General features: G+C 39.3%; 2 protein-coding genes across 2 annotated transcripts; one reads left to right on the top strand and one right to left on the bottom strand.

Annotated features, from left to right (window-relative positions):
- Nucleotides 1–2546: 2546 nt before the first annotated feature.
- LOC107616388 (uncharacterized) lies at nt 2547–4492 on the top strand. The gene is made up of 2 exons (XM_088499331.1): nt 2547–3187; nt 3427–4492. Exons 1-2 carry the CDS (start codon nt 2547–2549, stop codon nt 4490–4492), a joined length of 1707 nt encoding a protein of 568 aa, XP_088355457.1.
- A 7649-nt stretch (nt 4493–12141) lies between these two features.
- LOC107616389 (protein ENHANCED DISEASE RESISTANCE 2-like) lies at nt 12142–17611 on the bottom strand. The gene is made up of 21 exons (XM_016318350.3): nt 17218–17611; nt 16641–16715; nt 16470–16523; nt 16323–16388; nt 16167–16231; nt 15914–16041; nt 15779–15825; nt 15606–15703; nt 15383–15478; nt 15225–15289; nt 15062–15133; nt 14623–14769; nt 14119–14429; nt 13944–14004; nt 13688–13857; nt 13433–13534; nt 13260–13310; nt 13013–13156; nt 12835–12930; nt 12659–12760; nt 12142–12421 (listed from the first exon to the last, which is right to left on the bottom strand). Exons 1-21 carry the CDS (start codon nt 17377–17379, stop codon nt 12332–12334), a joined length of 2202 nt encoding a protein of 733 aa, XP_016173836.1. The 5' UTR covers nt 17380–17611; the 3' UTR covers nt 12142–12331.
- Nucleotides 17612–21939: the final 4328 nt, after the last annotated feature.

Here is a 21939-nt window from a genome sequence, read left to right as displayed (position 1 = left end):
CCACACTTTCACATGGTTTAAAACTCAAGATTCATTTGGATTTTGACTTCTATGGTGTTCCTCTTTGAAAGGAATCTCATAAAGACCATTAATTTGCAATGATATTGATAACCCTCCTACACATTTTATCAAAATTATTTATTTATTTTTAAATAATTAAAAAGAATTAGAAAGGGAGATGAAAACAATGTTTTACATAGGTAGCACCATCCATCTCCTTGTCAATGAAATTTCACATGTATAATGCAATGCATGAAATATAGGGGGGGGGGGGGGTCATGAAGTGAAATAGGAGTAGATTGAAGCATGCTAAGGTGAATAAAATGCACACTATGTTGATGGATTTGCAAATAGTATGGTGCACCATCACATGATATTATTGTTTGTTATTATTCATTATTTGAAAAAAGAAAAAGAAAAAGTTTTGACGTGTATTTCCAATCAATAATTCATTGATTCATGCATGGTTGTTTCACAATAATGACAAGTAGATAATGAAGAGTGGTGAGCTCACCAAACCATGTGATTTGTCTTCAGAGTGGGAAAAGCTGCTGTTTTTTTTTTCTTCGTCTGAGTTTGGATAAGGTAGGCACTAAAAACAAATTAACAATAGAATCAATTTATGGTGATTGGTGGCTCAGGTTGGGCCAGCCCTTGTTTAATTATATGGGCCATAATTTAAAACCATAAGCTTTTATTTTTCATCATTCATTATTTCATTTACACTCTGGATAAAAAGTGAAAAGAAAAGTGTCATTAGCACAAAAGAGGCCTTGGGCCTCGCTTGTAATTGGCCTAGGCTAGGCTGGTCATATAAAAAGAATTTCAGGGTCAAGTTTATAATAAAGTTGGTTTGGTTTAGTTGTTAGCTTGGTAATCCATTTAAGCAAGTGTTGGAAGTTTGAATTATACTTTATTCATGCAACAATTTATTAATCAGTGACAAACTCTTAAATAGAGTTCTAATCCGTGATAGATTAGTCCTTGAACTGCTGGGTGGCAGATACCGTAAAAAAAAATGTAGCTAAAGATACTACCAAAAAAAAATTTGTAGTTAAGGGATGAGGTTTTATTTTAAGTGATAAATCATGTATATTTTAACAATCCCGCTACGTTACCAACAACATTTCTACCAACTTCTACTAATTCTTATTTATAACTGTGTTTAACGGAAGTGTCTTTGTGGATGTGTCTAATAAAAATGTCTTTTTTATAACCGTGTTTAATAGAAGTATCTTTATAGATATATTTTCTGAATGTGTCTCATTATATATGTGTTTAAAATATAATAATTAATTATTATTGACAATAAGTTAGCAGATAATATGTTGATACCCTATACTTTTTCATATTTTAATACGCTTTATCTGAGTTTAAAAATTGGAAGCAGTCTAATTCATCTAAAAAAAATTATAATAAAGTCTTTATTTTAAGAAATCAAGTTGAGACTCATTGAAAAGTCTACAAAATCGATATATATATATATTTTCCAAAGTGTTATAAATGAGGTTTGAACTATAAACATTTAATTTAAAAATTTTATTATTTACCATTAATCTACCAATTTTTCTTAATAAATGTGTTACGGCCGGGCCCAGAATTTCTGCGAGTCGGCCCAACCCGAACGCCACCCGGTCCGGATATACGCCCCGCAACCGACCTGGACACGCGTCCAAGACAGCTCATATGCAGCTGTGGGACAACATCCCTAGAAACATGGGCCTGTTCTCATTGGGCCCATCTCTAACAGGTATATAAGGGGAAGACCTGCTCTTCCCCCGAGGTACGTCACATATCACACTACCCTTTCCGCCTGCACATTTACTGACAAGAGCGTCGGAGTGTCTTTGCATGTGGCACCCCCCCTTTTTTCCACACGAAGTACTCAGGACCTCGCGTATCGTTGACCGGCAGTCCACGACTTGACGAGCCCCTACCATCATCCCGGATCACAACCCGAACCGTCCGGTAACCGACCTACCGAACATTGGCGCTGTCTGTGGGGACTCGTCCATGGACTTCGTGCTAGTCGAAACGGAGGCAAGCCGCGAGGCCGTACCCGGAGGCGACGCCGCCGGGACGGGAGCCCGACAACATCCGAGATCCCCCTCGAGGGACGTAACCCAGGCGCACGAGAGACGCCCCTTCGGGGGGACTGGCGACAACCACGCCAGAATAATGCAAGAGTTACGCCATAGAATGCAAGACTTAGAGCGCCGGTTAGCAGACAGAGAACGCGACCAGCGCACCCCAGAGCAGAGTTACTCCCGATCTCGCTCCAGGAGTCGCTCCAGACGCACGCCTAGCCCCCATGCAGAATCCGAAAGCGCCGACGAAAGGGGGCGCGCGAGAAGGCGTCGTGACCCTGTCATTTACGCCAGACATGAAAGGCGACATACCATGAACCGCGGGGACGAGGACACTCGTCGGGAAAGCGACGAGGGAAGAACGACGGGAACACGGGGACCCGTCATAATGGGAGCGACCCCATTCCACCGTTCCATACTCGAGGTCCGGCTGCCAAAACATTTGACAAGCCAACGGACATGAGGTATGATGGAACGCAAGACCCCCTGGAGCACCTGACGGCCTTCGAGGCCAGGATAAACTTAGAAGGAGTAGGAGATGAGGTAAGGTGTCGCGCCTTCCCGGTCACCCTGGCGGGACCTGCAATACGGTGGTTCAATAACCTCCCGCAGGGCTCGGTGACCCAGTTCTCCGACATCAGCCATGCCTTCCTGGCTCAGTTCACAACCAGGATCGCCAAAGCCAAGCACCCGATCAACTTGCTAGGGGTGACCCAAAGAATCGGGGAGCCGACCAGGAAGTACTTGGATCGCTTTAATGATGAGTGCTTGGAAATCGACGGGTTGACGGACTCGGTAGCGAGTCTATGTTTGAGGAATGGGCTCCTAAATGAGGACTTCAGGAAGCACCTTACCACGAGACCAGTTTGGACAATGCAGGAAATCCAGTGCGTGGCTAAGGAGTACATCAACGACGAGGAAGTCAGCCAGGTCGTGGCTGCCAACAAACGACAACCCCCTACAACCAAACCCGGCACTACGATGGTGGAGAAAGACAAAAGGAACACGCTAGGGACGGTGGTTCGAGCAAGACGACAAAACCATTTCCCCGAGTTGGGAAATTCACCAACTACACCCCCCTCACGGCACCGATCACGGAGGTCTACCAACAGATAGCCGAGAAAGGGATTCTGTCGAGGCCCCGACCCCTGAAGGACAGGACGGGGGGAAACAAGAACCTCTACTGCGAATATCACAAGGGGTACGGGCACAAGACCCAAGACTGCTTCGACCTAAAGGATGCCCTGGAGCAAGCAATCAGGGATGGAAAGCTTGCCGACTTCTCCCACCTCATAAGGGAACCAAGGAGACGGAATTGAGATCACGAGGGTGAGAACAGGCCCCGGGCGACAAGACGACGTCAAGAGCCAGAGAGAGAAAACCACGGTCTCACGGTGGTAAATGTGGTAACAGCGAGAAACTCCGCCCCGAGGTCGAAATCAGCACAGAAGAAAGACGGCAAGGTCCTGGCGCTCTCCTCCTCATCTGCTAGGAGTTCCCGGGGACACCCATCCATCTCTTTCGGCCCTGAGGACCAATGGTTCGACGAGGTACCGGAAAGTCCTCCCATGGTTATTACGGCCAGAGTCGGAACCGGACTCGTCAAACGGATCCTAGTGGACACGGGGGCAGACTCGAACATCATGTTTCGCAACGTCTTCGACGCCTTGGGACTTCGTGATACCGACCTGGCTACCCACCAGCACGGTGTGGTAGGGTTGGGTGATCACTTCATCAAGCCAGATGGGATCATCTCCCTACCGACCTCCCTAGGACAAGGACAGAGGCGGAGGACGGTAATGGCTGATTTTGTTGTCTTACGAGATTCCACTGCTTACAATATCATCTTGGGGAGAAAAACCATCAATGATCTTGGGGCAGCGATTAGCACGAAGCTGCTCGTAATGAAGTTTGTCACGGATGACGGATCCGTGGGATCCATCAGAAGGGATTTGGAAACGGCAGTCGCTTGCGACCACGCCAGTCTCTCTCTTAGGAAAAAATCCAAAGAGGCATCTGGGGTCTTCCTCGCCGACCTGGACGCCAGGATAGATGACAAGCCCAGACCTGAGCCGGAAGGGGATTTGGAAAAATTTAGGGTCGGTGATGGGGACGAGAAGTTCACGTTCATAAACAGAAACCTTCCCCATGAATTAAAGGAGCCTTTGATGGAGATGATCAGAGCCAATGCCGACCTCTTCGCTTGGACGCCAGCCGACATGCCAGGGATAGATCCCCAGCTCATGTCACACCATCTGGCCGTCAAACCAGAAGCCAAGCCAGTGGCCAGAGGAAGAGAAAGATGTCACAGGAAAGGGCAGAGGAGGTGGCCAGGCAGGCGGCCAGCCTCCTTGAAGCAGGGTTCATCCGGGAACTGGACTACTCGACCTGGCTGTCGAACATAGTTTTGGTGAAAAAACACAATGGGAGGTGGAGAATGTGTGTGGACTACTCTGACCTCAATAAGGCATGTCCTAAGGACTACTATCCCCTGCCCAACATTGACGCACTCGTCGACGCAGCGGCGGGGTACCGGTATCTGAGCTTCATGGACGCCTACTCTGGGTACAACCAGATACCGATGCACCGACCCAACGAGAAAAAAACGGCGTTCATAACGCCAGGAGGGACCTATTGCTACAAAGTAATGCCATTTGGTCTGAAAAATGCTGGCGCCACGTACCAGAGATTGATGAACAAGATATTCAGTGAGCTTATAGGCAAGACAGTGGAAGTCTACGTGGACGACATCCTCGCAAAAACCACACGACCCGACGATCTCCTGAACAACCTCGGGGGCGTAGTTGCATACCTCCGGCAACACGGCATGAGGCTTAACCCACTCAAGTGCGCCTTTGCCATGGAGGCCGGAAAGTTCCTGGGATTCATGATCACCCAAAGAGGAGTAGAAGCCAACCCCGAGAAGTGCCAAGTGATTCTCCAGATGAAGAGCCCGGGTTGTATCAAAGATGTCCAACGATTGGCGGGGAGACTGACGGCTTTATCCCGTTTCCTCGGTGCATCGGCAGCAAAAGCCCTACCCTTCTTCAATCTAATGAAAAAGGGAATAGCATTCGAATGGACCCCAGCATGCGAGGAGGTATTCAACCGCTTCAAGGAGATCCTAGCAGCACCTTCGGTGCTCGGGAAGCCCAAGGCCGGAGAATCACTCTACCTCTACCTGGCAATAACAGAGGAAGCGCTTGCAGCAGTGCTTGTAAGAGAAGAAGGGAAAGCTCAGCAGCCGGTCTACTTCGTGAGCAGAGCTCTACAAGGAGCCGAGCTGAGGTACAGCAAACTGGAAAAACTGGCGTTGACACTCCTAACTTCCTCCCGAAGGTTAAGGCAATACTTCCAGGGCCACCGTATAGTCGTGAGGACGGATCAGGCAATTCGCCAAGTACTCCAGAAACCTGATTTGGCTGGTAGGATGATGACCTGGGCCATCGAGCTCTCCCAATATGACTTGCAGTATGAGCCCCAGCACACAATCAAGGCCCAGGCAATGCCAGACTTTTTGGTTGAGGTAACGGGTGATCCCCCCGAAGAAACGGGCACACGGTGGAGGCTCCACGTGGATGGGGCCTCCAACCAAACGTCCGGGGGAGCCGGGGTCATCTTAGAAAGCCCGGCAGGAGTCATCTACAAGCAATCGACCAAGTTCGAGTTCCCTGTGTCGAACAATCAAGCGAAATATGAAGCTCTCTTAAGCGGACTAATACTAGCGCGGGAAGTCGGGGCAACGAAGGTCGAAGTATGCAGTGACTCACAGGTCGTCACCTCACAAGTAAACGGAAGCTACCAAGCCCGGGACCCCCTCCTGCAAAAATACTTGGAAAAGGTTAAAGAAATGACAAGTCAGTTCCAAGAGGTCACGATCCAACATGTCCCAAGAGAAAGGAACACACGGGCGGACCTCCTGTCTAAACTAGCGAGCACGAAGCCAGGAGCGGGTAACCGGTCTCTCATCCAAGGCATGGTGAACGAGCCAACGGTCGCCCTCCATTTGACGGAGTCAAGCCCCTCGTGGTTGGATCCCATCACAAACTTCCTGGAACTCGGCAAGTTGCCTGACGATGAGAAAGCGGCCAAAACATTGAGAAGGGAGGCGGCCAGATATGCAATCATACAAGGGCAACTGTTCAGAAAGGGGCTCAGCCAGCCCCTATTGAAGTGCTTGCACCCCGACCAGACCAACTATGTACTTAGAGAAGTCCACGAGGGATGTTGCGGCCACCACATCGGGGGCAAAGCCCTAGCGAGGAAGCTCATCCGAGCTGGATACTACTGGCCATCAATGATGAAGGACTCCAGGGAATTCGTTAGAAAGTGCGTAAAGTGTCAACAAAACGCCAATTTCCACAAGGCGCCGGCCTCCGAGCTGAGCCTTCTGACGACTACACAACCTTTCGCTCAATGGGGAGTCGACCTTCTAGGACCTTTCCCGGTTGGCCCAGGACAGGTCAAATATCTCATAGTGGCCATCGACTACTACACCAAATGGATAGAGGCTGAGCCACTGGCCAGCATATCTTCCTCTAATTGCAGGAAGTTCATGTGGAGACAGGTGATAACCCGGTTCGGCATCCCGGAGGTCGTCATCTCGGATAATGAAATGCAATTCACTGACAAGAAGTTCACGGAGTTCCTCACCGGCCTAGGGGTAAAGCAAAAGTTTTCCTCAGTTGAACACCCCCAGACAAACGGACAAGTAGAGTCCGCGAACAAGGTCATCTTACTTGGCCTCAAGAAACGCCTAGACAATAAGAAAGGCGCTTGGGCCGACGAGCTCGCTTCGGTCCTGTGGTCCTACCGAACAACCGAGCAAAGCGCTACGGGAGAAACCCCTTTTCGCCTAACATACGGGGTCGACGCCGTGATACCCGTCGAAATCGGCAAACCGAGCCCGCGGCTACTGCTCGCAGGTGTGGACGAAGCGGTAGAAAAGGACCTGGTGGAGGAGACGAGGGAGATGACCCATTTGTCAGAAACAGCGTTGAAACAAAGAATAGCCCTGCGCTACAACGCCAAAGTCCTCAGGAGGGATTTTGGAGAAAGAGACCTCGTTCTGCGACGCAACAACGTCGGTCTGCCGACCCCTGGAGAAGGAAAGCTGGCGGCAAATTGGGAAGGTCCCTACAGAATTAGAGAAGTGCTTGGTAAGGGTGCCTACAAGCTCGAGAGACTTGACGGCAAAGAAATCCCTAGAACATGGAACGCAGGTAACTTGAGAAGGTTCTACTCCTGACTCGGACAAGCCGACCAGGAGGCCTAACGGACTCATGTATGCTTGCTCTGTTCACATGTTAATTTTTAGTCAATTTTTAGCTATTTACTCTTATCGAATACTTGCCATATTAACAAGCTTGCCTAGCTGACGATTAATTCCCACTTGTCAAAATATTCTCCTACTTATCTGTTGCTTCCCAATACGCGTTTCACACGATTGCGTCCTAAAACGGCAGCCTGGGACTGATCACCCCGGGAGCCAGATGGACCATAGCCATAATTAACACGGCGACAACATGACCAATTCGGTCCAAATCGTTACCAACGTAAAAACGACAAAACGGGCACAAGCAATGAGCCCACCCCGAAAAGGCGGTAACAAAAATAATACGACGAGCAAGGCGAAAGATAGTAACGGCCACCCGGCCAAACGACCAACCTAACATAAATGTTACGAAGTATCAAATTACAAAACACGAAACAAATGTTCAACAAATCTACATCAAAATGTTCAAGTCATAAGAAGTCACTTCCTAGGCATGTCGACAATCTTGCCGTCTTGGATCATTTTGAAGACCCCAATAGCCGATGTGTTGAAGTCGGGAGCCACGATCTTCACTTAGGCTTTCAGAGCATCTTCAGTCATAGAAATCGCGCTCTTCCCTTGCTCTTTGGTCACCTTCAGCTTCTTCCGGAGCTCCTCGACCTCGACTTTAGCGGCTTTAGCCGACGACACGGCTTGGTCACGCTCCTTCTCCAAGACCGCTACCCGACCCTGAGCGGCGTTCAGCTGGCTCTCCAAGGTCATCTCCCGCTCAGCTAAACGGGCCACTGTCTCGTCGGAAGCCTTCAAATTTTCCTCGGCGGATGTCGTCTTTTCCTCGGATGCCTTGAGCCTCTCCCCCATCTCAGACAACTGGCTCTGAAACAGCTCAACCTGCATCTTGAAGTCATTGTTTGCCTTGGCAGAGGACTCGAGCTTCCTCCGGAGGGCCTGCATTCCCGACAACTCGAACTCAGCCTTTCGAGCTATCACGGCCCCCCGGAGCAAAGTCCGGTACATCCATCTCGCCTGCCCGGCCAGGTCGGTTCCATGGAAATGCTCCTCCGTCCCAGGGATCAGCTGCGAGTCGATAAAGGTTGTGGCATCGAAATTTCTCTCCATGATGGTGAGAGTCCCCTCCGGGCTCGCAGACGCCCTCCGCCTCTTAGGGGTGTGGATAAGTTCCACATCGTCATCTTCCTGATGGGCAGAGGACGAGTGCCCGCCAACGATGACCTCAGGAGGGGGAGAAGCCTGCGCCCCTTCTGGGTTCTTGCCCGACATGTCGGTATCCTAGGGAGGGGGCACAGTCTGGTCCTCTTTATCCCCAGAAGGGCCACCCGAGTTCCCGGTGTCTTTCTCCTTGGCCTTCTCTTCATCGCTTTCCTCGAAGAAGGTCTTCATCAGGTTCTCAAGACCCGTCACTATAGCAGACATCTCCACTGCAGCAAACAAACAAACACATCAGTCGTTAGATCACGTAAAGCAAACAGTAATAAACAACACAAAAAATACAAAACAAGACGACTCACGGATATAGCTCCTGGCGGCCTCCCGTTCACCCATGAGGAGATGGGGATTCACGAGGTTCTTTTCAAAAAGAGCAAATAGCACATCGGCTATTTTCTTATCTACCGAGGACATCCTCTTATACGTCACCTTAATAAAAGGATTCGACCCCGCCCCAAAACTCCAATAAGTGGGGATGAGGCGTTCCCCCTCTAAAGACAACCAAAAGGGATGGCGACTTTTAACGGGGCAGACTTTGAAGAATTTATCTTTAAACCCATGGTAGGAGTCCTCGAACAGACCAAATATTCTCCTACCCTGGGCAGACTGGAAAGAGAGGAACCCTTTCCTCGCTTTCCCTTATTTGGAAGGGTTGGTAAGGTTGAAGAAGAAAAGGAAGACATCCACCGACACCGGCAGCTCGAGATACTCGCAAACCATCTCGAAACAGCGGATAGAAGCCCAGCTGTTCGGATGGAGCTGTGACGGCGACACGGATATCCGATTCAAGAGCGACATCTGGAACTCGGAAAACGGAAGGCGAACCCTGACCTGGGTGAACATGGCTTTGTAAAACCAAATCCAGTCGGCGATCCGGGGAGAGTGAAGATTGATCTCGTACAGCCGCTCATGGGGGGCAGGCACGGAGGTCTCATAATTGACCTCTTCGTCTGTTCCCCCGCATAAGTACCCGGCTTGCCGGAACTCCGTCAACTCCGCCAGGTCCATCTAGTTTGGCGAGTCCTTTACATCTGAGGTTACCCAAGCGTACGGATCATAGCTTGCTGCGGAAGGGGAAGCCCGGGAGACGACACGTGGCATACCTACAGCGGGGTACCATTCCGTTAGTCTACGAGGTCGGGAGTCCGGGAAAAACCCAGAAACTATACCCTTTCCACTCAATCATGACCAAATACGGCTAAGAACTATACCAATCGCACAAATCACCTAGAAACCTACCCAAGAATGGTACCCCTCCCCTAACACGTCTAACTAGCATCGAAAGGCCACATAACAGCAAAAATGGCAAAGCAAATACATACAACAAGCATGCGAGAACGAAACAGAAAAGAGAAGGATTCTAGAATTACCTGAGTTGATTGCAGGAACTTGAAAGTGAAGGAAGAGGCACATAGACGCTCGAACAAGAAGGTTTGGATATCAGGGAGAGAAGAAAATGGGAATAGCGAAAGTGGGAGCAAAGGAAATAAGAAACTGTTTAAAAACCACTGCATAAAGCGCGAAAAGGCCCGGGGTAAAATGGTCTTTGCGCGCGGGGTTTTTCGTAACCCATTATGAGCATTTAATGCTCAGCGCGAAGAACGAAGCGACAAAACGGTCGCCTCAGCAACCAAGAGACACGCGCGCAGGGGGCACGTCCCTCCCACGGTCAGCCGACCCGACGACAACACACGAACGAAGAAATCACGCGCCACCAATGTCCCTCACGACCATCACTGGTGCGTCGGGGGCACTGTTACGGCCGGGCCCAGAATCCATGCGGGTCGGCCCGACCCGAACGCCACCCGGTCCGGATATACGCCCCGCAACCGACCCGGACACGCGTCCAAGACAGCTCATGTGCAGCTGTGGGACAACGTCCCTAGAAACATGGGCCTGTTCTCATCGGGCCCACCTCTGACAGGTATATAAGGGGAAGACCTGCTCTTCCCCTGAGGTACGTCACATATCACACTACCCTTTCCGCCTGCACATTTACTGACAAGAGCGTCGGAGTGTCTTTGTAGGTGGCACCCCCCCTTTTTTCCACACGAAGTACTCGGGACCTCGCGTATCGTTGACCGGCAGTCCACGACTTGACGAGTCCCTACCATCATCCCGGATCACAACCCGAACCGTCCGGTAATCGACCTACCGAACAAAATGTATAAAAAATTTTTGTTTCTATCTTTTTAGATCTTAGATTCATTGAAAATTTTAATCCAATTAAAACTTTTTATTGATTAATAGACTTGTTAATAGGTTTCAAACCATGCCAACCTTTTGAACATGTTAGATTTAGGTATCTAAATATACTTTTATCGCGCCATAGGCTAAATAACTAAAATACTAATATGATATTTTAACGACAAAATCTAGTTTAACCTTACTTGTTTTTTTCTTACCATTGCCTTAAAAAAAAAAAAAGCCTAAAATGTTATGTTGTAATTACAAAGAATATTACTCTAATTTTTTTATTTAAATTGCGAAATAATTTTGAGAACAAGATTCAATTTTTTAGTAGGATTTTTAACCATGATATTCTCATATAATAATTTTATTTATAGATGATAATGGATAAGATAGAAAAGGATTTAGACCTAACCTTAATTCTATTTGTAGATTAGTTTTTTCATTAAAATTCAACCCTATCAGATTTATAACATGCCAATCTTAATTCCACTAGCCCTCAATTTGTAAGTATCCGACATTATCCGCATATTATTAAAAAAAATACAATATTAAATAATTTAATAAAATCTTAGGGTTATAATTTAGTATTTATATATCACTAAACAGATTTAGGTTTTATATAAGTAAAAATATTAAATTTTTAATTAAGATCTTAATTTAGTGGTTACAATCTTTTTATACGAATGAAAAGTTTTTGATTCGATATTTACTCCTGATACATTATATATATAGTGGATGCAAATCGATTGAGTAGGACTAAGTCTCAATCTACAGATTAACTCATTCGAGTTGACAATCCTACTCGATTAGATTAGATATATGTGAATAGAATTGCTGTTGCCACTCCTAATTCCATTATGATAGATTGAAAAAAGATAAAGAAAAAAATTGTTACATTACCTCTTTGAAGTTATATGCTAATTTTGATTGTTATGACTTATGAACCACACTTGTGAAACGCGAAGCATCAGTACAATTGAATTTATAGTTTACTAACCCTAACCAATTGTGTCATGTCATGAGTTAGTATAAGTAGTAATTGTGAGAGATAAAACATGAAATTGTGAAAGGTGAACAATAATTATCAAGAAATAAATAAGAATAAAATATTATTTTAATTTTTAAGATTTATGTTAAAAATAAAATCGTCTCCAATTTTTTTTTATTGTAAAAAACATTCCTATCAATATATGAAATTTTTAAAATGGTCCTTCAATTAAGTAGCATTAATTTTTGGACAAATTCATCTCTCTGTGATACTCAGTCGTGTAGAAAAAAAATAATTAGACAAATAAATTAAATAAAAACAAATAAAAGTCACAAAACAAAACATCACCACAGTCATCATATTCTCTTATTCATTGGCTCATACTTTATTACCCTTTTTCCTTTCTTCTGTTATTCTTGCTTCACACTTTACACTAATTCATGGAATCAATCAAAGAATAAGTGTTTGTGCAACACAGATATAAATACATATATCAATACAAGTATCAGATATTTGAATAAATGGACAACATATGAAGCAAGCTCTTGATCCTCAACTTAATTATATCAATACAAATGCTTTTGATGCATCCATATGATTGACTCTGCATGTTCCAAGCAGGATTTCTGGGAGCTCATCTTGTGTGTTGCCCTGCCCACTCACAATTGTCACCATGACACAGCAATATTGCGGCCGCAATTTAAAACTAGGTATAGACTCGTATGCAATTGTCTTCACGTGAAGTTGATAGTTGAAAACCGTTTGAAGTTAATTTAGTCAAACTTGTCAAATCATCAAACGGTTCTCAAATATCAACTTTACATTAAGACAAGTGCGAGTTTTCACCTTAAAACTATAAGCATTGATCACATTGATATATAACTTTACCTGTATCAAAAATGCCATTTCTATGACCAAGTTGTTAAGGTATCCAAGAACTAGGCTAGCAACCCCCCTTGCAACCGTTGAAGATCCAACATCAATATCAAGCTGATATATATATACATACAAGTTAGATTCTTTAAAACTATATATAAAGTAATGACTAGTAATGTTATTGTTACCTCAAGGTAGTTCTTCCCTCGAATGTAACGGATTTCTAGAGCTTGGCCAACCAAACATGCTTTCCTTCCAACACTTTGTTTTACAATCCATGATCCCTGATAGAAAACAAAGATCACATTGTATATTGAATAGGATGTTGTATGATGTGCGGTAGTTTTATAAGAGATGAAGATTAACCTTAGAAATATATGGTATGAGCTTAAATCTTGAGTTCCTGTAAGTATCATCTCCATCAACAAAGCTCTGCAGTAAGGGATAGTCTTCCAAGGGAGTTTTCATCATGTAATACAGTGCCATGGAGTACATGGGGTTTCCTGGCATCTGATCCATCACAATTCAATCAATATCAGGTAAACAAATCAATGCTTGCTAATCATAATTAATTATTTGGATATGATAATCTATCTAGAGTGGTCAAACTCACCTGAATGTTAATCACAAAAAAGAATTCTGGACCACCTTTTGCCGCATATTCCTGAATGAATCCAAAAGGACTTATGGTTAAGATTTTTTAGCAGTGTAATTGTCTCAAGACAGTTACCAAATGGGACCTAAGAAAACCATACATGAGCAACACGCGAAGAAAGGAGAACAGACCTGAACTATGGAGTCTAGACGACTACTTAGATTATCTTCGCGCTGATTGGATCGAAGCCAATCTGCACCAACCAGTTCCATTAAGGTTCTTTTTGCCTTGACCTGCAAAACAAAAATTTTTTGTTGTTGCAGTAAAAAAAGGTAAAAAGTATGTATAGTTGGAAAAATGAGCAAAAATTTCATTGAATATACTAATATAGACCATTAAACTTTTCCAAAGTGCTATAGTGTTTTATAACTTTGGGAAAATAATACCTTTTGATTATCTGTTAAGTAAGTTTCGCCTCGAATCAAGAACAAAGATGGATCAGAAGCAGCCCAGGAGCATGGTAATGCACACTTTGGATCTTTTTGGAGTGTGGTTCCATAATAGCATCTTCCACTTCCCTCCTTGCCTACATCAAACTCCAACCCCTTCTTTGGAACTGCCACATTTAATTTCTCTCACAATATCACATCTATTTTCATATTTTAAACAAATGAATAATATGATGCACACATGAACACTAACTTGCAAGGTCTTGTAATTTTTTGACCAATGAAGAAGGGCTTGCTTTGGTGTGAGTCAAAGGCTGCACATTCCATTAGCATCATTAGGAATTCATAATTATATGAGGACCTAGTTATCTTAACTAATCATATTCAATCTGAAGTTATCATTAATCATATTCTAAATGGTAATGTACCATTTTTTCTGACTCCAATTCAGAGTTCCAATCATTTGGTGTGTCATAATAATCTGATGTATAATCTGGAACATCAAAGAACTCATCTTTAGAATCATTGAATCCCATTAAGCCTGTTTGACTAGAAGCAGCAACTTTCTGAACCTCATCTTCCACAACAGAACCTTCCTCAATATTCTTGCTGCTGTTCTTTTCTTCAACTTCATCCTTTTGGTCCTCATCAAGTGGTGGCAACCCAACAATATCTTTTGTCCCTGCAATTGATTCAGTGTGGAAACTTCCTCCTTTTGTTTTAAACAGTTCTCTTAGTGCTGCAAAAGGGTCAAAATCAATTTAAGGACTTGCTACATTTCATCCATAACAAGCTGCAAACTCTACAATCTAAAAGCCTCAATTGGCAACTATCTCAGGATATGAATACAGAAACTTTCAGTCTTGTATGGTCTCGGTGTTTCTGTATTTACTGTCTTGAGATACTTACCGAACAAACATAGTCTAACATACCAGCAACTCTCTCAAGCATGCGAACAGTTATGGCCCTTGCATTCGCAGGGCGCAAATACAGTTTCCAATACTTCCAATCAACAGCAAGCATGTGTTTCACAACTGATTGTGTTCCATTGTTAACAGGAGTAACTACATATCCTCCACCTGCCCAACCATTTACACAATTGTTACAGAAAGTAAAATAAGCATCCTTGTTTATACTCCCTCTATTCTCTCTTGTTTCTATGTGATCAATACATGGATAACATGTAGATTTAGAAGAAGAAACATAGAAAACATCATTTCAGGAAAATCCTACTTGAACTTTCATCCAACCTACATATTTGTTTTCTCATTTCTGTCAAAAATTTCTTGTGGAGTAACATTCCATTGAGTTTCTTGTTATGGAATCAGTGAAATGTTAAACAATGATATCGAGATTTAAAGCGTACGTTACTTTTAAGGCAAGCTCGGACATAGCCTCTCTGTGGTGGACACTTCTTATGATACACAGACTGATATAGTATCACTGTTAAGAAAAACAACCAAACAGAACACAAATTATAACTAACAACATAACTGTGTATGCACTTTGCTTCTCAAAAAACACAGAAAAGTACCATATGTGCCATCATCCTCTCTTCTCCAATATCTTTGTAACAGAAAATCTCTTTTTTTCATTCCCCTTCAAAGGAAGAATATACATCTTAATATTAGCAACATGGTTGATATTCTTTATGTCTGAATTGTAACTTGTATACAAGGTACCAATATCTACCATGGCAGCCAATCATTGTAAAGTTCAAGGTGAATAAGATCTGTGTGACCATCAAAGTGTTCAACCACACTTCCTCTATTAACACAAAAGTCCCATCTGCAACAACACACTTGCTAATTTAGCTTTGGAATATGAATATATGGAAACTCCAAGAACAAATTAGATGGAATTTGTTCCTCAATACATTCGAAAAAAGACGGCTGATTAGTCCTTCGAGACTTACTCTGATCTTGAAGGATCAAGACACATAAGGGTGTTAAAAATGTCCTCTGAAGTTCCATCAACCACACCAACTGCCATTATTGCTTGACTATCACCCCACTGTTGAATGCAGAAACAGAATGTTCACTTTTCAAAAAAAGAAAAAAAAAAGAACCAAAATGTTATTAGACTTACCCTTCCAAGAGCATCCCATTCTTTTGCTTCTTTGAACATCCTTAGTCCTGCAAAACAGGCATTGAACTATGTGAAATAAGAACCAAGTCACTATTTAATTTGTATTGGACAATGAGCTAATAATAAATCTTTTACCATTTTGGCAACCAAATATCTTCCATGTTGAAGGTGCAATAACATCAGATGTCATTGCTTCTGAGTATATGTATCCATTTAAATCCAATTCAGAGTGTTTCCAATCTATTGATTTTGTGCCTCCATTTCTGCTTTAAACAACAATTTTGAGACATCAAGCAGACATAGCTTGTATATATGCAATGACTAGTACAAAATAATAATAAAAACAAAAGCTCATAATATTAAAATAAAATTTATGTCATTAATGCACCTCAAAGATGAACGTCTTCTTCTCCGGTGGGAAGTCACATATTTCCTTGTTGGACTTGGGCAATCCTGAAATATATTATGAAAGAAACTTAAGCTTCTTAATTATGATGAGACAAACAAGCATTCTAACTCATTTAATTAAGGTGCAGAGTGGAACCTTCAATGCAGCTTCTTGCAATGATTTTATCCATTTTGCAGCTTCTTCTGGACTAGTTGCTCCCAACTATAAAAAAATTGAAATTTAAACAACCACCATGCATCAACCCAATATATAATGAAAATAAACTGTCATATATGCATTTACCTTAAGCTTATCCCTTTGATTTGAAGTATGATATGCAGTGAAAGTGAATAACACCTACAGAAAACAGATATCAATACGACCACTTGATTTGTTCAAAGCACTGAAAATTTAATAGGAAATATATTCAAATAATTTTTTGTTTTTTTTTTTAATCTTAATTAATATTCTTACCTTTTTGTTAATATTTTCCCTTCCATTGTCAGTAACACGGATGGAGGAATCTATTATTGCACTTCTAATTGGCTCCTGAAAATATACAGCAGCTTGTTCATTAATTTACAACTATGAATTAGTTATAATGTATAATAATTATAAAAGTAATTGGTTATTGTCTTAAATTATGTGAAAACTAAACTAACCCTTCTGAAAATTCTATTGTTGTTGTCATCTAATTAGAGCAACGAAACGTATTATTTAAATTAATTGTGAAATTAAACCAATAGTAATTAATTGAAGGAATAGTTTTTTTTCCAATGTGAAGAACAAAGCAGAATACCAAAGACTACAAGTGACATTTTTTCAATGTTTCAGATTCAAAGTGTCAAAACACATAACAATGATAATAATAATAATAAATAACAATCATTATTTCTAAAAGATCAGCAATTATTAGAAATTGAGTATAAAATTAAAAATCATCAGCAAAATACAACACCTGTAATGAAGCATCATTAAATCCTACTAATTAAACATTCCAAATTAAACGGAAAAAAGAAAAGGAATAAGGATGATATAATTAAAAATGCACCTCCATTTGAGAAACAGGTTTGGTTTTGAAGCTTCTAAGGACATTGTCTTTGATGATGAAGTACCTCTTACGCGAGCTATGTTGACCAAACCTGTTATGGCGAAGAAGATAGAGAAAACCCTCCATTTTTTCCCCACTACTACTCTGAGAAGGAACACCCATTATTATTGTTATTCGTTATTTACATTCACAACATTGATTGGCGCTTCGTCTTCAACAATGATCGTCAAAAAGCCATCTTTATTGTCGCTGAACCCCAAAGAAAAAGAAAGGAAGAAACTTTTTTGAAGGGGCATGGAAGAAGCGTTGAAACGCGGTGGAGCAGCAGAAGAAGAAGGTGTTGGTGGTTGATCCTCTGAAACCGCCAATGAAGGAAGGATAACAGAGAATCGGAATTGAGATGGCAGTGATGATGACAACGAACAACGATCAACGTTGGTGTTTGGTTTTGTGTTCCTATTTTCCCGCTTCAACGATAACTACTTCTGCATGTTTTTGTTGTGACGTGAACTCCATATCACAAACATATGTCAATCTTTCTTTTCTTTTCTTTTTTTTTTATTTATTTTATTCTTCTAACAATGTCAAACTTATTTGCATTATTGATATTCTCTTTCTATAATGTAATACTCCACTTTCCGGCATATGTTTAGAAGATTAGACTTTAGAAGATATACTTAAATAAGTTTTTAAAAAATTTTGTATCAGATATTTTTATTTTTAAAAAAATTTTGTTACGTTAAAGTTTTTAAAAATAAGGTATATAAATCCTTCTCTCACACTTTTAAAAATTTATTTGTCCAAATAAAATAATAAATTTTATTAAAATAAAAATTTATATATCTTACTTTTATAAAGTTCAGAGACTTTAATATAATAATAGAAAATCTCTGCATACAAGTGTTTTGTGTTTACAAGCTTTACAAGTGTGAAGAGAACGAAACCCACTAAACGCGCTGCTTATGTTACGTGCCTCTTTAACAGACTTTTAAATCAATTCACGCGCAAATATATAACTTCCATTTTTCAAAAGATTTCGTTTCTTTTTTTGAGTTTCTTGCCAAATTTGTTGGATCTCCTTCGTGCGTTCTCTCTTTACTTCATTTTTTTCGATTTTCATGATTTCTGAAATCAAGCTTTGAAATCGTTTTGAAGATAATAGAATTTCAGAAATACACCCAAACGATTGCAGAAATACACCCAAATCTTTTAATGTTTTGCTGGTTAAGGATGAGGCACATGGCAGAGACAATCTAGAAGAAAAACCTAGAAGAACAGTAAACAGTAAAACATTACCTTAAATAATGTTTCTTCATTTTTTCTGGTGATTTTTGATAGAGATTTGTATATTTTCTTCTTGATTTCTTCTACTCTTCGCGAGGAATTGAAACGTTTCTGCAGAATCGTAGTTTGTTTCGAATGTCCTTGAATATCGACGGTTTGCGTTTTGATTGAGGAAGAAGAGGAAGAGTGAACGTGTTGTGGAAGGGTGATTAAGGCGCGTGCATTGGACGCTTGATTCTAAAAGAGTGGTGCGTGTATTTTTTTTCTTGGACTTGGAGCAACTTGTATAGCTTGTAAGCCAAAAAGGCTTGTATGTGTAGCAGGCCTGATATAATAATTTTTTTTTAAGAATCTGTTTAGGTATATATTTAACTAGTATTTTTATCTGTAATAATATTACGAAAATTTAAAATTATATCAGATTTATCCTTATATTATAGATTATGGCAAAAAAAATTTATAGAATCGAATTACTTTTATTAAAAGGTTTAGAGGATAAAAATCTCTATCGACTAAGAAAACCAAAATCCTTGTAGATGAAAAAAATTAAATAATAAATTTTTTAATTATGATTTTCATGTGAAAGAGTTTAATTGTTTATTAAAATTTAATTTTAACATTTATTATCTAAAAAAGAATTTAATGTTTATACTTTTATATTTGATTAGATATTAAATCTATTATACAAATAAAAATAATTAATTTTTATACTTGTTATTTAAGAATAATATCCTCTCTCTATATATATATATATAGTTAGATATTAGTATAAAAAAATTATATTGATAATTATAAAATTAATTTAAATTTTTTTTAAATAATTGAATCTTGATTATAATTATTGATTACAACATTAATATTCTCTCTAAATTATATGTAATAAATATTTGAAAGAAGAGAAATAAAAATATAAATTAAAAAGATAAACAATAAAAATTTAAAAATAAATAAAAAATTAAAAAAATATGTATATAATAATATATTTTTTACATGAATAATATTATGAAATATTTTTAATTATATTTAATATTAAATATAATATTTTCTTATAATTTTATGAATTTATTTGAATTATATTATTTTATTAATTTTATTTTTGGTAAAACAGATATATTGAAAGAGATAGAGAATGAGAGAGAAAAAAGAGAGATAAAAAAAATGAGAGAGAGAGTTTGTTAATTTAAAAAAAAATATTTTATTTTAATTGTAACGAAAGAATATCTTCTCACACATTTTGGTTTGTCAAATTAGTAATATAAAATATAAAATATAAATTATATATAAAATGAAGTAAATGGTCAATTTTGTCCTTAAAAGATCACTCATTTTTCAAATTGATTCTCAAAATATTTTTTTTAAATCAAATTTGTCCTTCAATGATTTTAAATTGGTCTCATTATTAGTCCTTCTATCACTTCTATTAATCATGGTGTCAAAGTTTACTAATATGGTACATTAAGTGACACCACAGTACACACTTGACAGTTCTAATTGGTTAATAACATGATAAGCTTATAAAATTATATCAAATCAACTCTAAATCGAAAGATTTCAATGCTTCAAAGTCTCCCTCAATTTGGGGTTAATTTGATCTAATTACATAAACCTATCATGTTAGTAGTCAATTAGGACTACCAAGTATATGCTGTGTGGTCAGTGTAGTAGTGTTACTTAACATGCCATGTTAGCAAAATTTAATATTAATAACAGAAGTGACAGAAGAACTAATGTAACTAACTTAAAATCTTTGAAAAACAAATTTGATTCAAAAAATCGTTCGATGACCAATTTGGAGAATGAATGTTCTTTCAAGGACGAATTTGACCATTTACTCATATAGACTGGGAAGGATAAAGAGAAATAGAAAAGGAGAGAGAGAGATAGATAAGAGGATAGAGGAAGAAATTTTATTAATTTTAGAAAAAAATATTTTATCTCAATTTTAATAAGAGAGTGTTATGTGATATATTCTGATTGTTAAATTAGTAATATATATATATATATTTATATATTTTAATTTTAATATTTTAATTTTAATTACAATTAAAAATGTCACATTGCACATTTTAATTGTTAAATTTGTAATTAATCATTATCTTAAGAGAGATAGAGAGGGTGAAGAAATGAGAGAAATAGAAAAAGAAAGAGAGAGAGAAGAGGAGGAGGAGGAAGAAGAAGAGGGAGAAGAGAGAACTCATTAATTAATTTTTATACTTGTTATTTAAAAATAATATTTTTTTCTATATATATAAAAATATAATTATATATTAGTATAAAAAATTATTTTGATAGTTATAAAATTAACTCAAATTTTTTTGAAATAATTGAATCTTGATTCTAATTATTAATCACAATATTAGTATTCTCTCTAAATTATATGTAATAAATATTTGAAGAAAGACAAGTAAAAAATATAAATTAAAAAGATAAACAGTAAAAGTTTAAAATTAAATAAAAAAACTAAAAAATTATGTATATAATAATAATATTAATAAAAATGTGAATAATATTATAAAATATTTTTAGTTATATTTAATTATAAATTTAATGTATTTTTATAATTGTATGAATTTATTTAAATTATATTATTATATTAATTTTATTTTTGGTAAAATAGAAATGTAGAAAGAGATAAAAAATAGAGAAAAAAGAGAGAGAATGATAAAGAAAAAGGAGAGAGAGATTATTAATTTTTAAAGGAAAGATTTTATTTTAATTGTAATAAAAATATCTCGTGATACATTTTGATTTGTCAAATTAGTAATATAAAATATAAATTATAAGTTATATATAAATTTGGAATGATAGAGAGAAATAGAAAAAGAAATAAAGGTAGATAAAGTGATGTAGGAAGGAAGTTTATTAATTTAAAAAAAATATTTTATTTCAATTTTAATAATGTGTCATATGATATATTTTAGTTATTTTTTTTCAAAGATAAATATTATTTTATTAATATAAAATAAAGGTGTTCTTATAAGGAAGTACAAAAGAATTTGTATTCTCATTTATCACCAAAGACTAAGAGCTTAAAAAAGAGTAAAGTAAGAGTAAACTCCTGGCTTCTTTCACTATCTCAGGTGCCGTGTTTATTACCTTCTAAAAAACACACCGATTCCTCGCTTTTCAAGTGCTCCAACACAGCGCTGCTATGAAGAGGGTCTTTTGTCTACCGTCGAATTGAACCGCTATTCAGGATAGGCTTGTTGCCACCAATTGAAAAAATGTCTCTTCTTTTCTCATCCATAGGTCATGAGTTATTAAGCTTAGGCTCCAGATTGTTGAAAACAGGGGCATTGGAACAAAGCATGAGAAATTGATTCATCCTTCAACATACATCTTGGACAAGTGGCAGGGGTGGACGCAAACCGGCTGTGAACTTGTTGCAACACCAGAAGCTTTTCATGAAGACTTTTTCATAGAAAAATCTTAATTTTA

Source organism: Arachis ipaensis, chromosome B9, assembly GCF_059453495.1.
Source record: "Arachis ipaensis isolate K30076 ecotype BB chromosome B9, ASM5945349v1, whole genome shotgun sequence".
Taxonomy (NCBI): Eukaryota; Viridiplantae; Streptophyta; class Magnoliopsida; order Fabales; family Fabaceae; genus Arachis; species Arachis ipaensis.
This window is presented reverse-complemented; position numbering and strand designations above follow the sequence as displayed.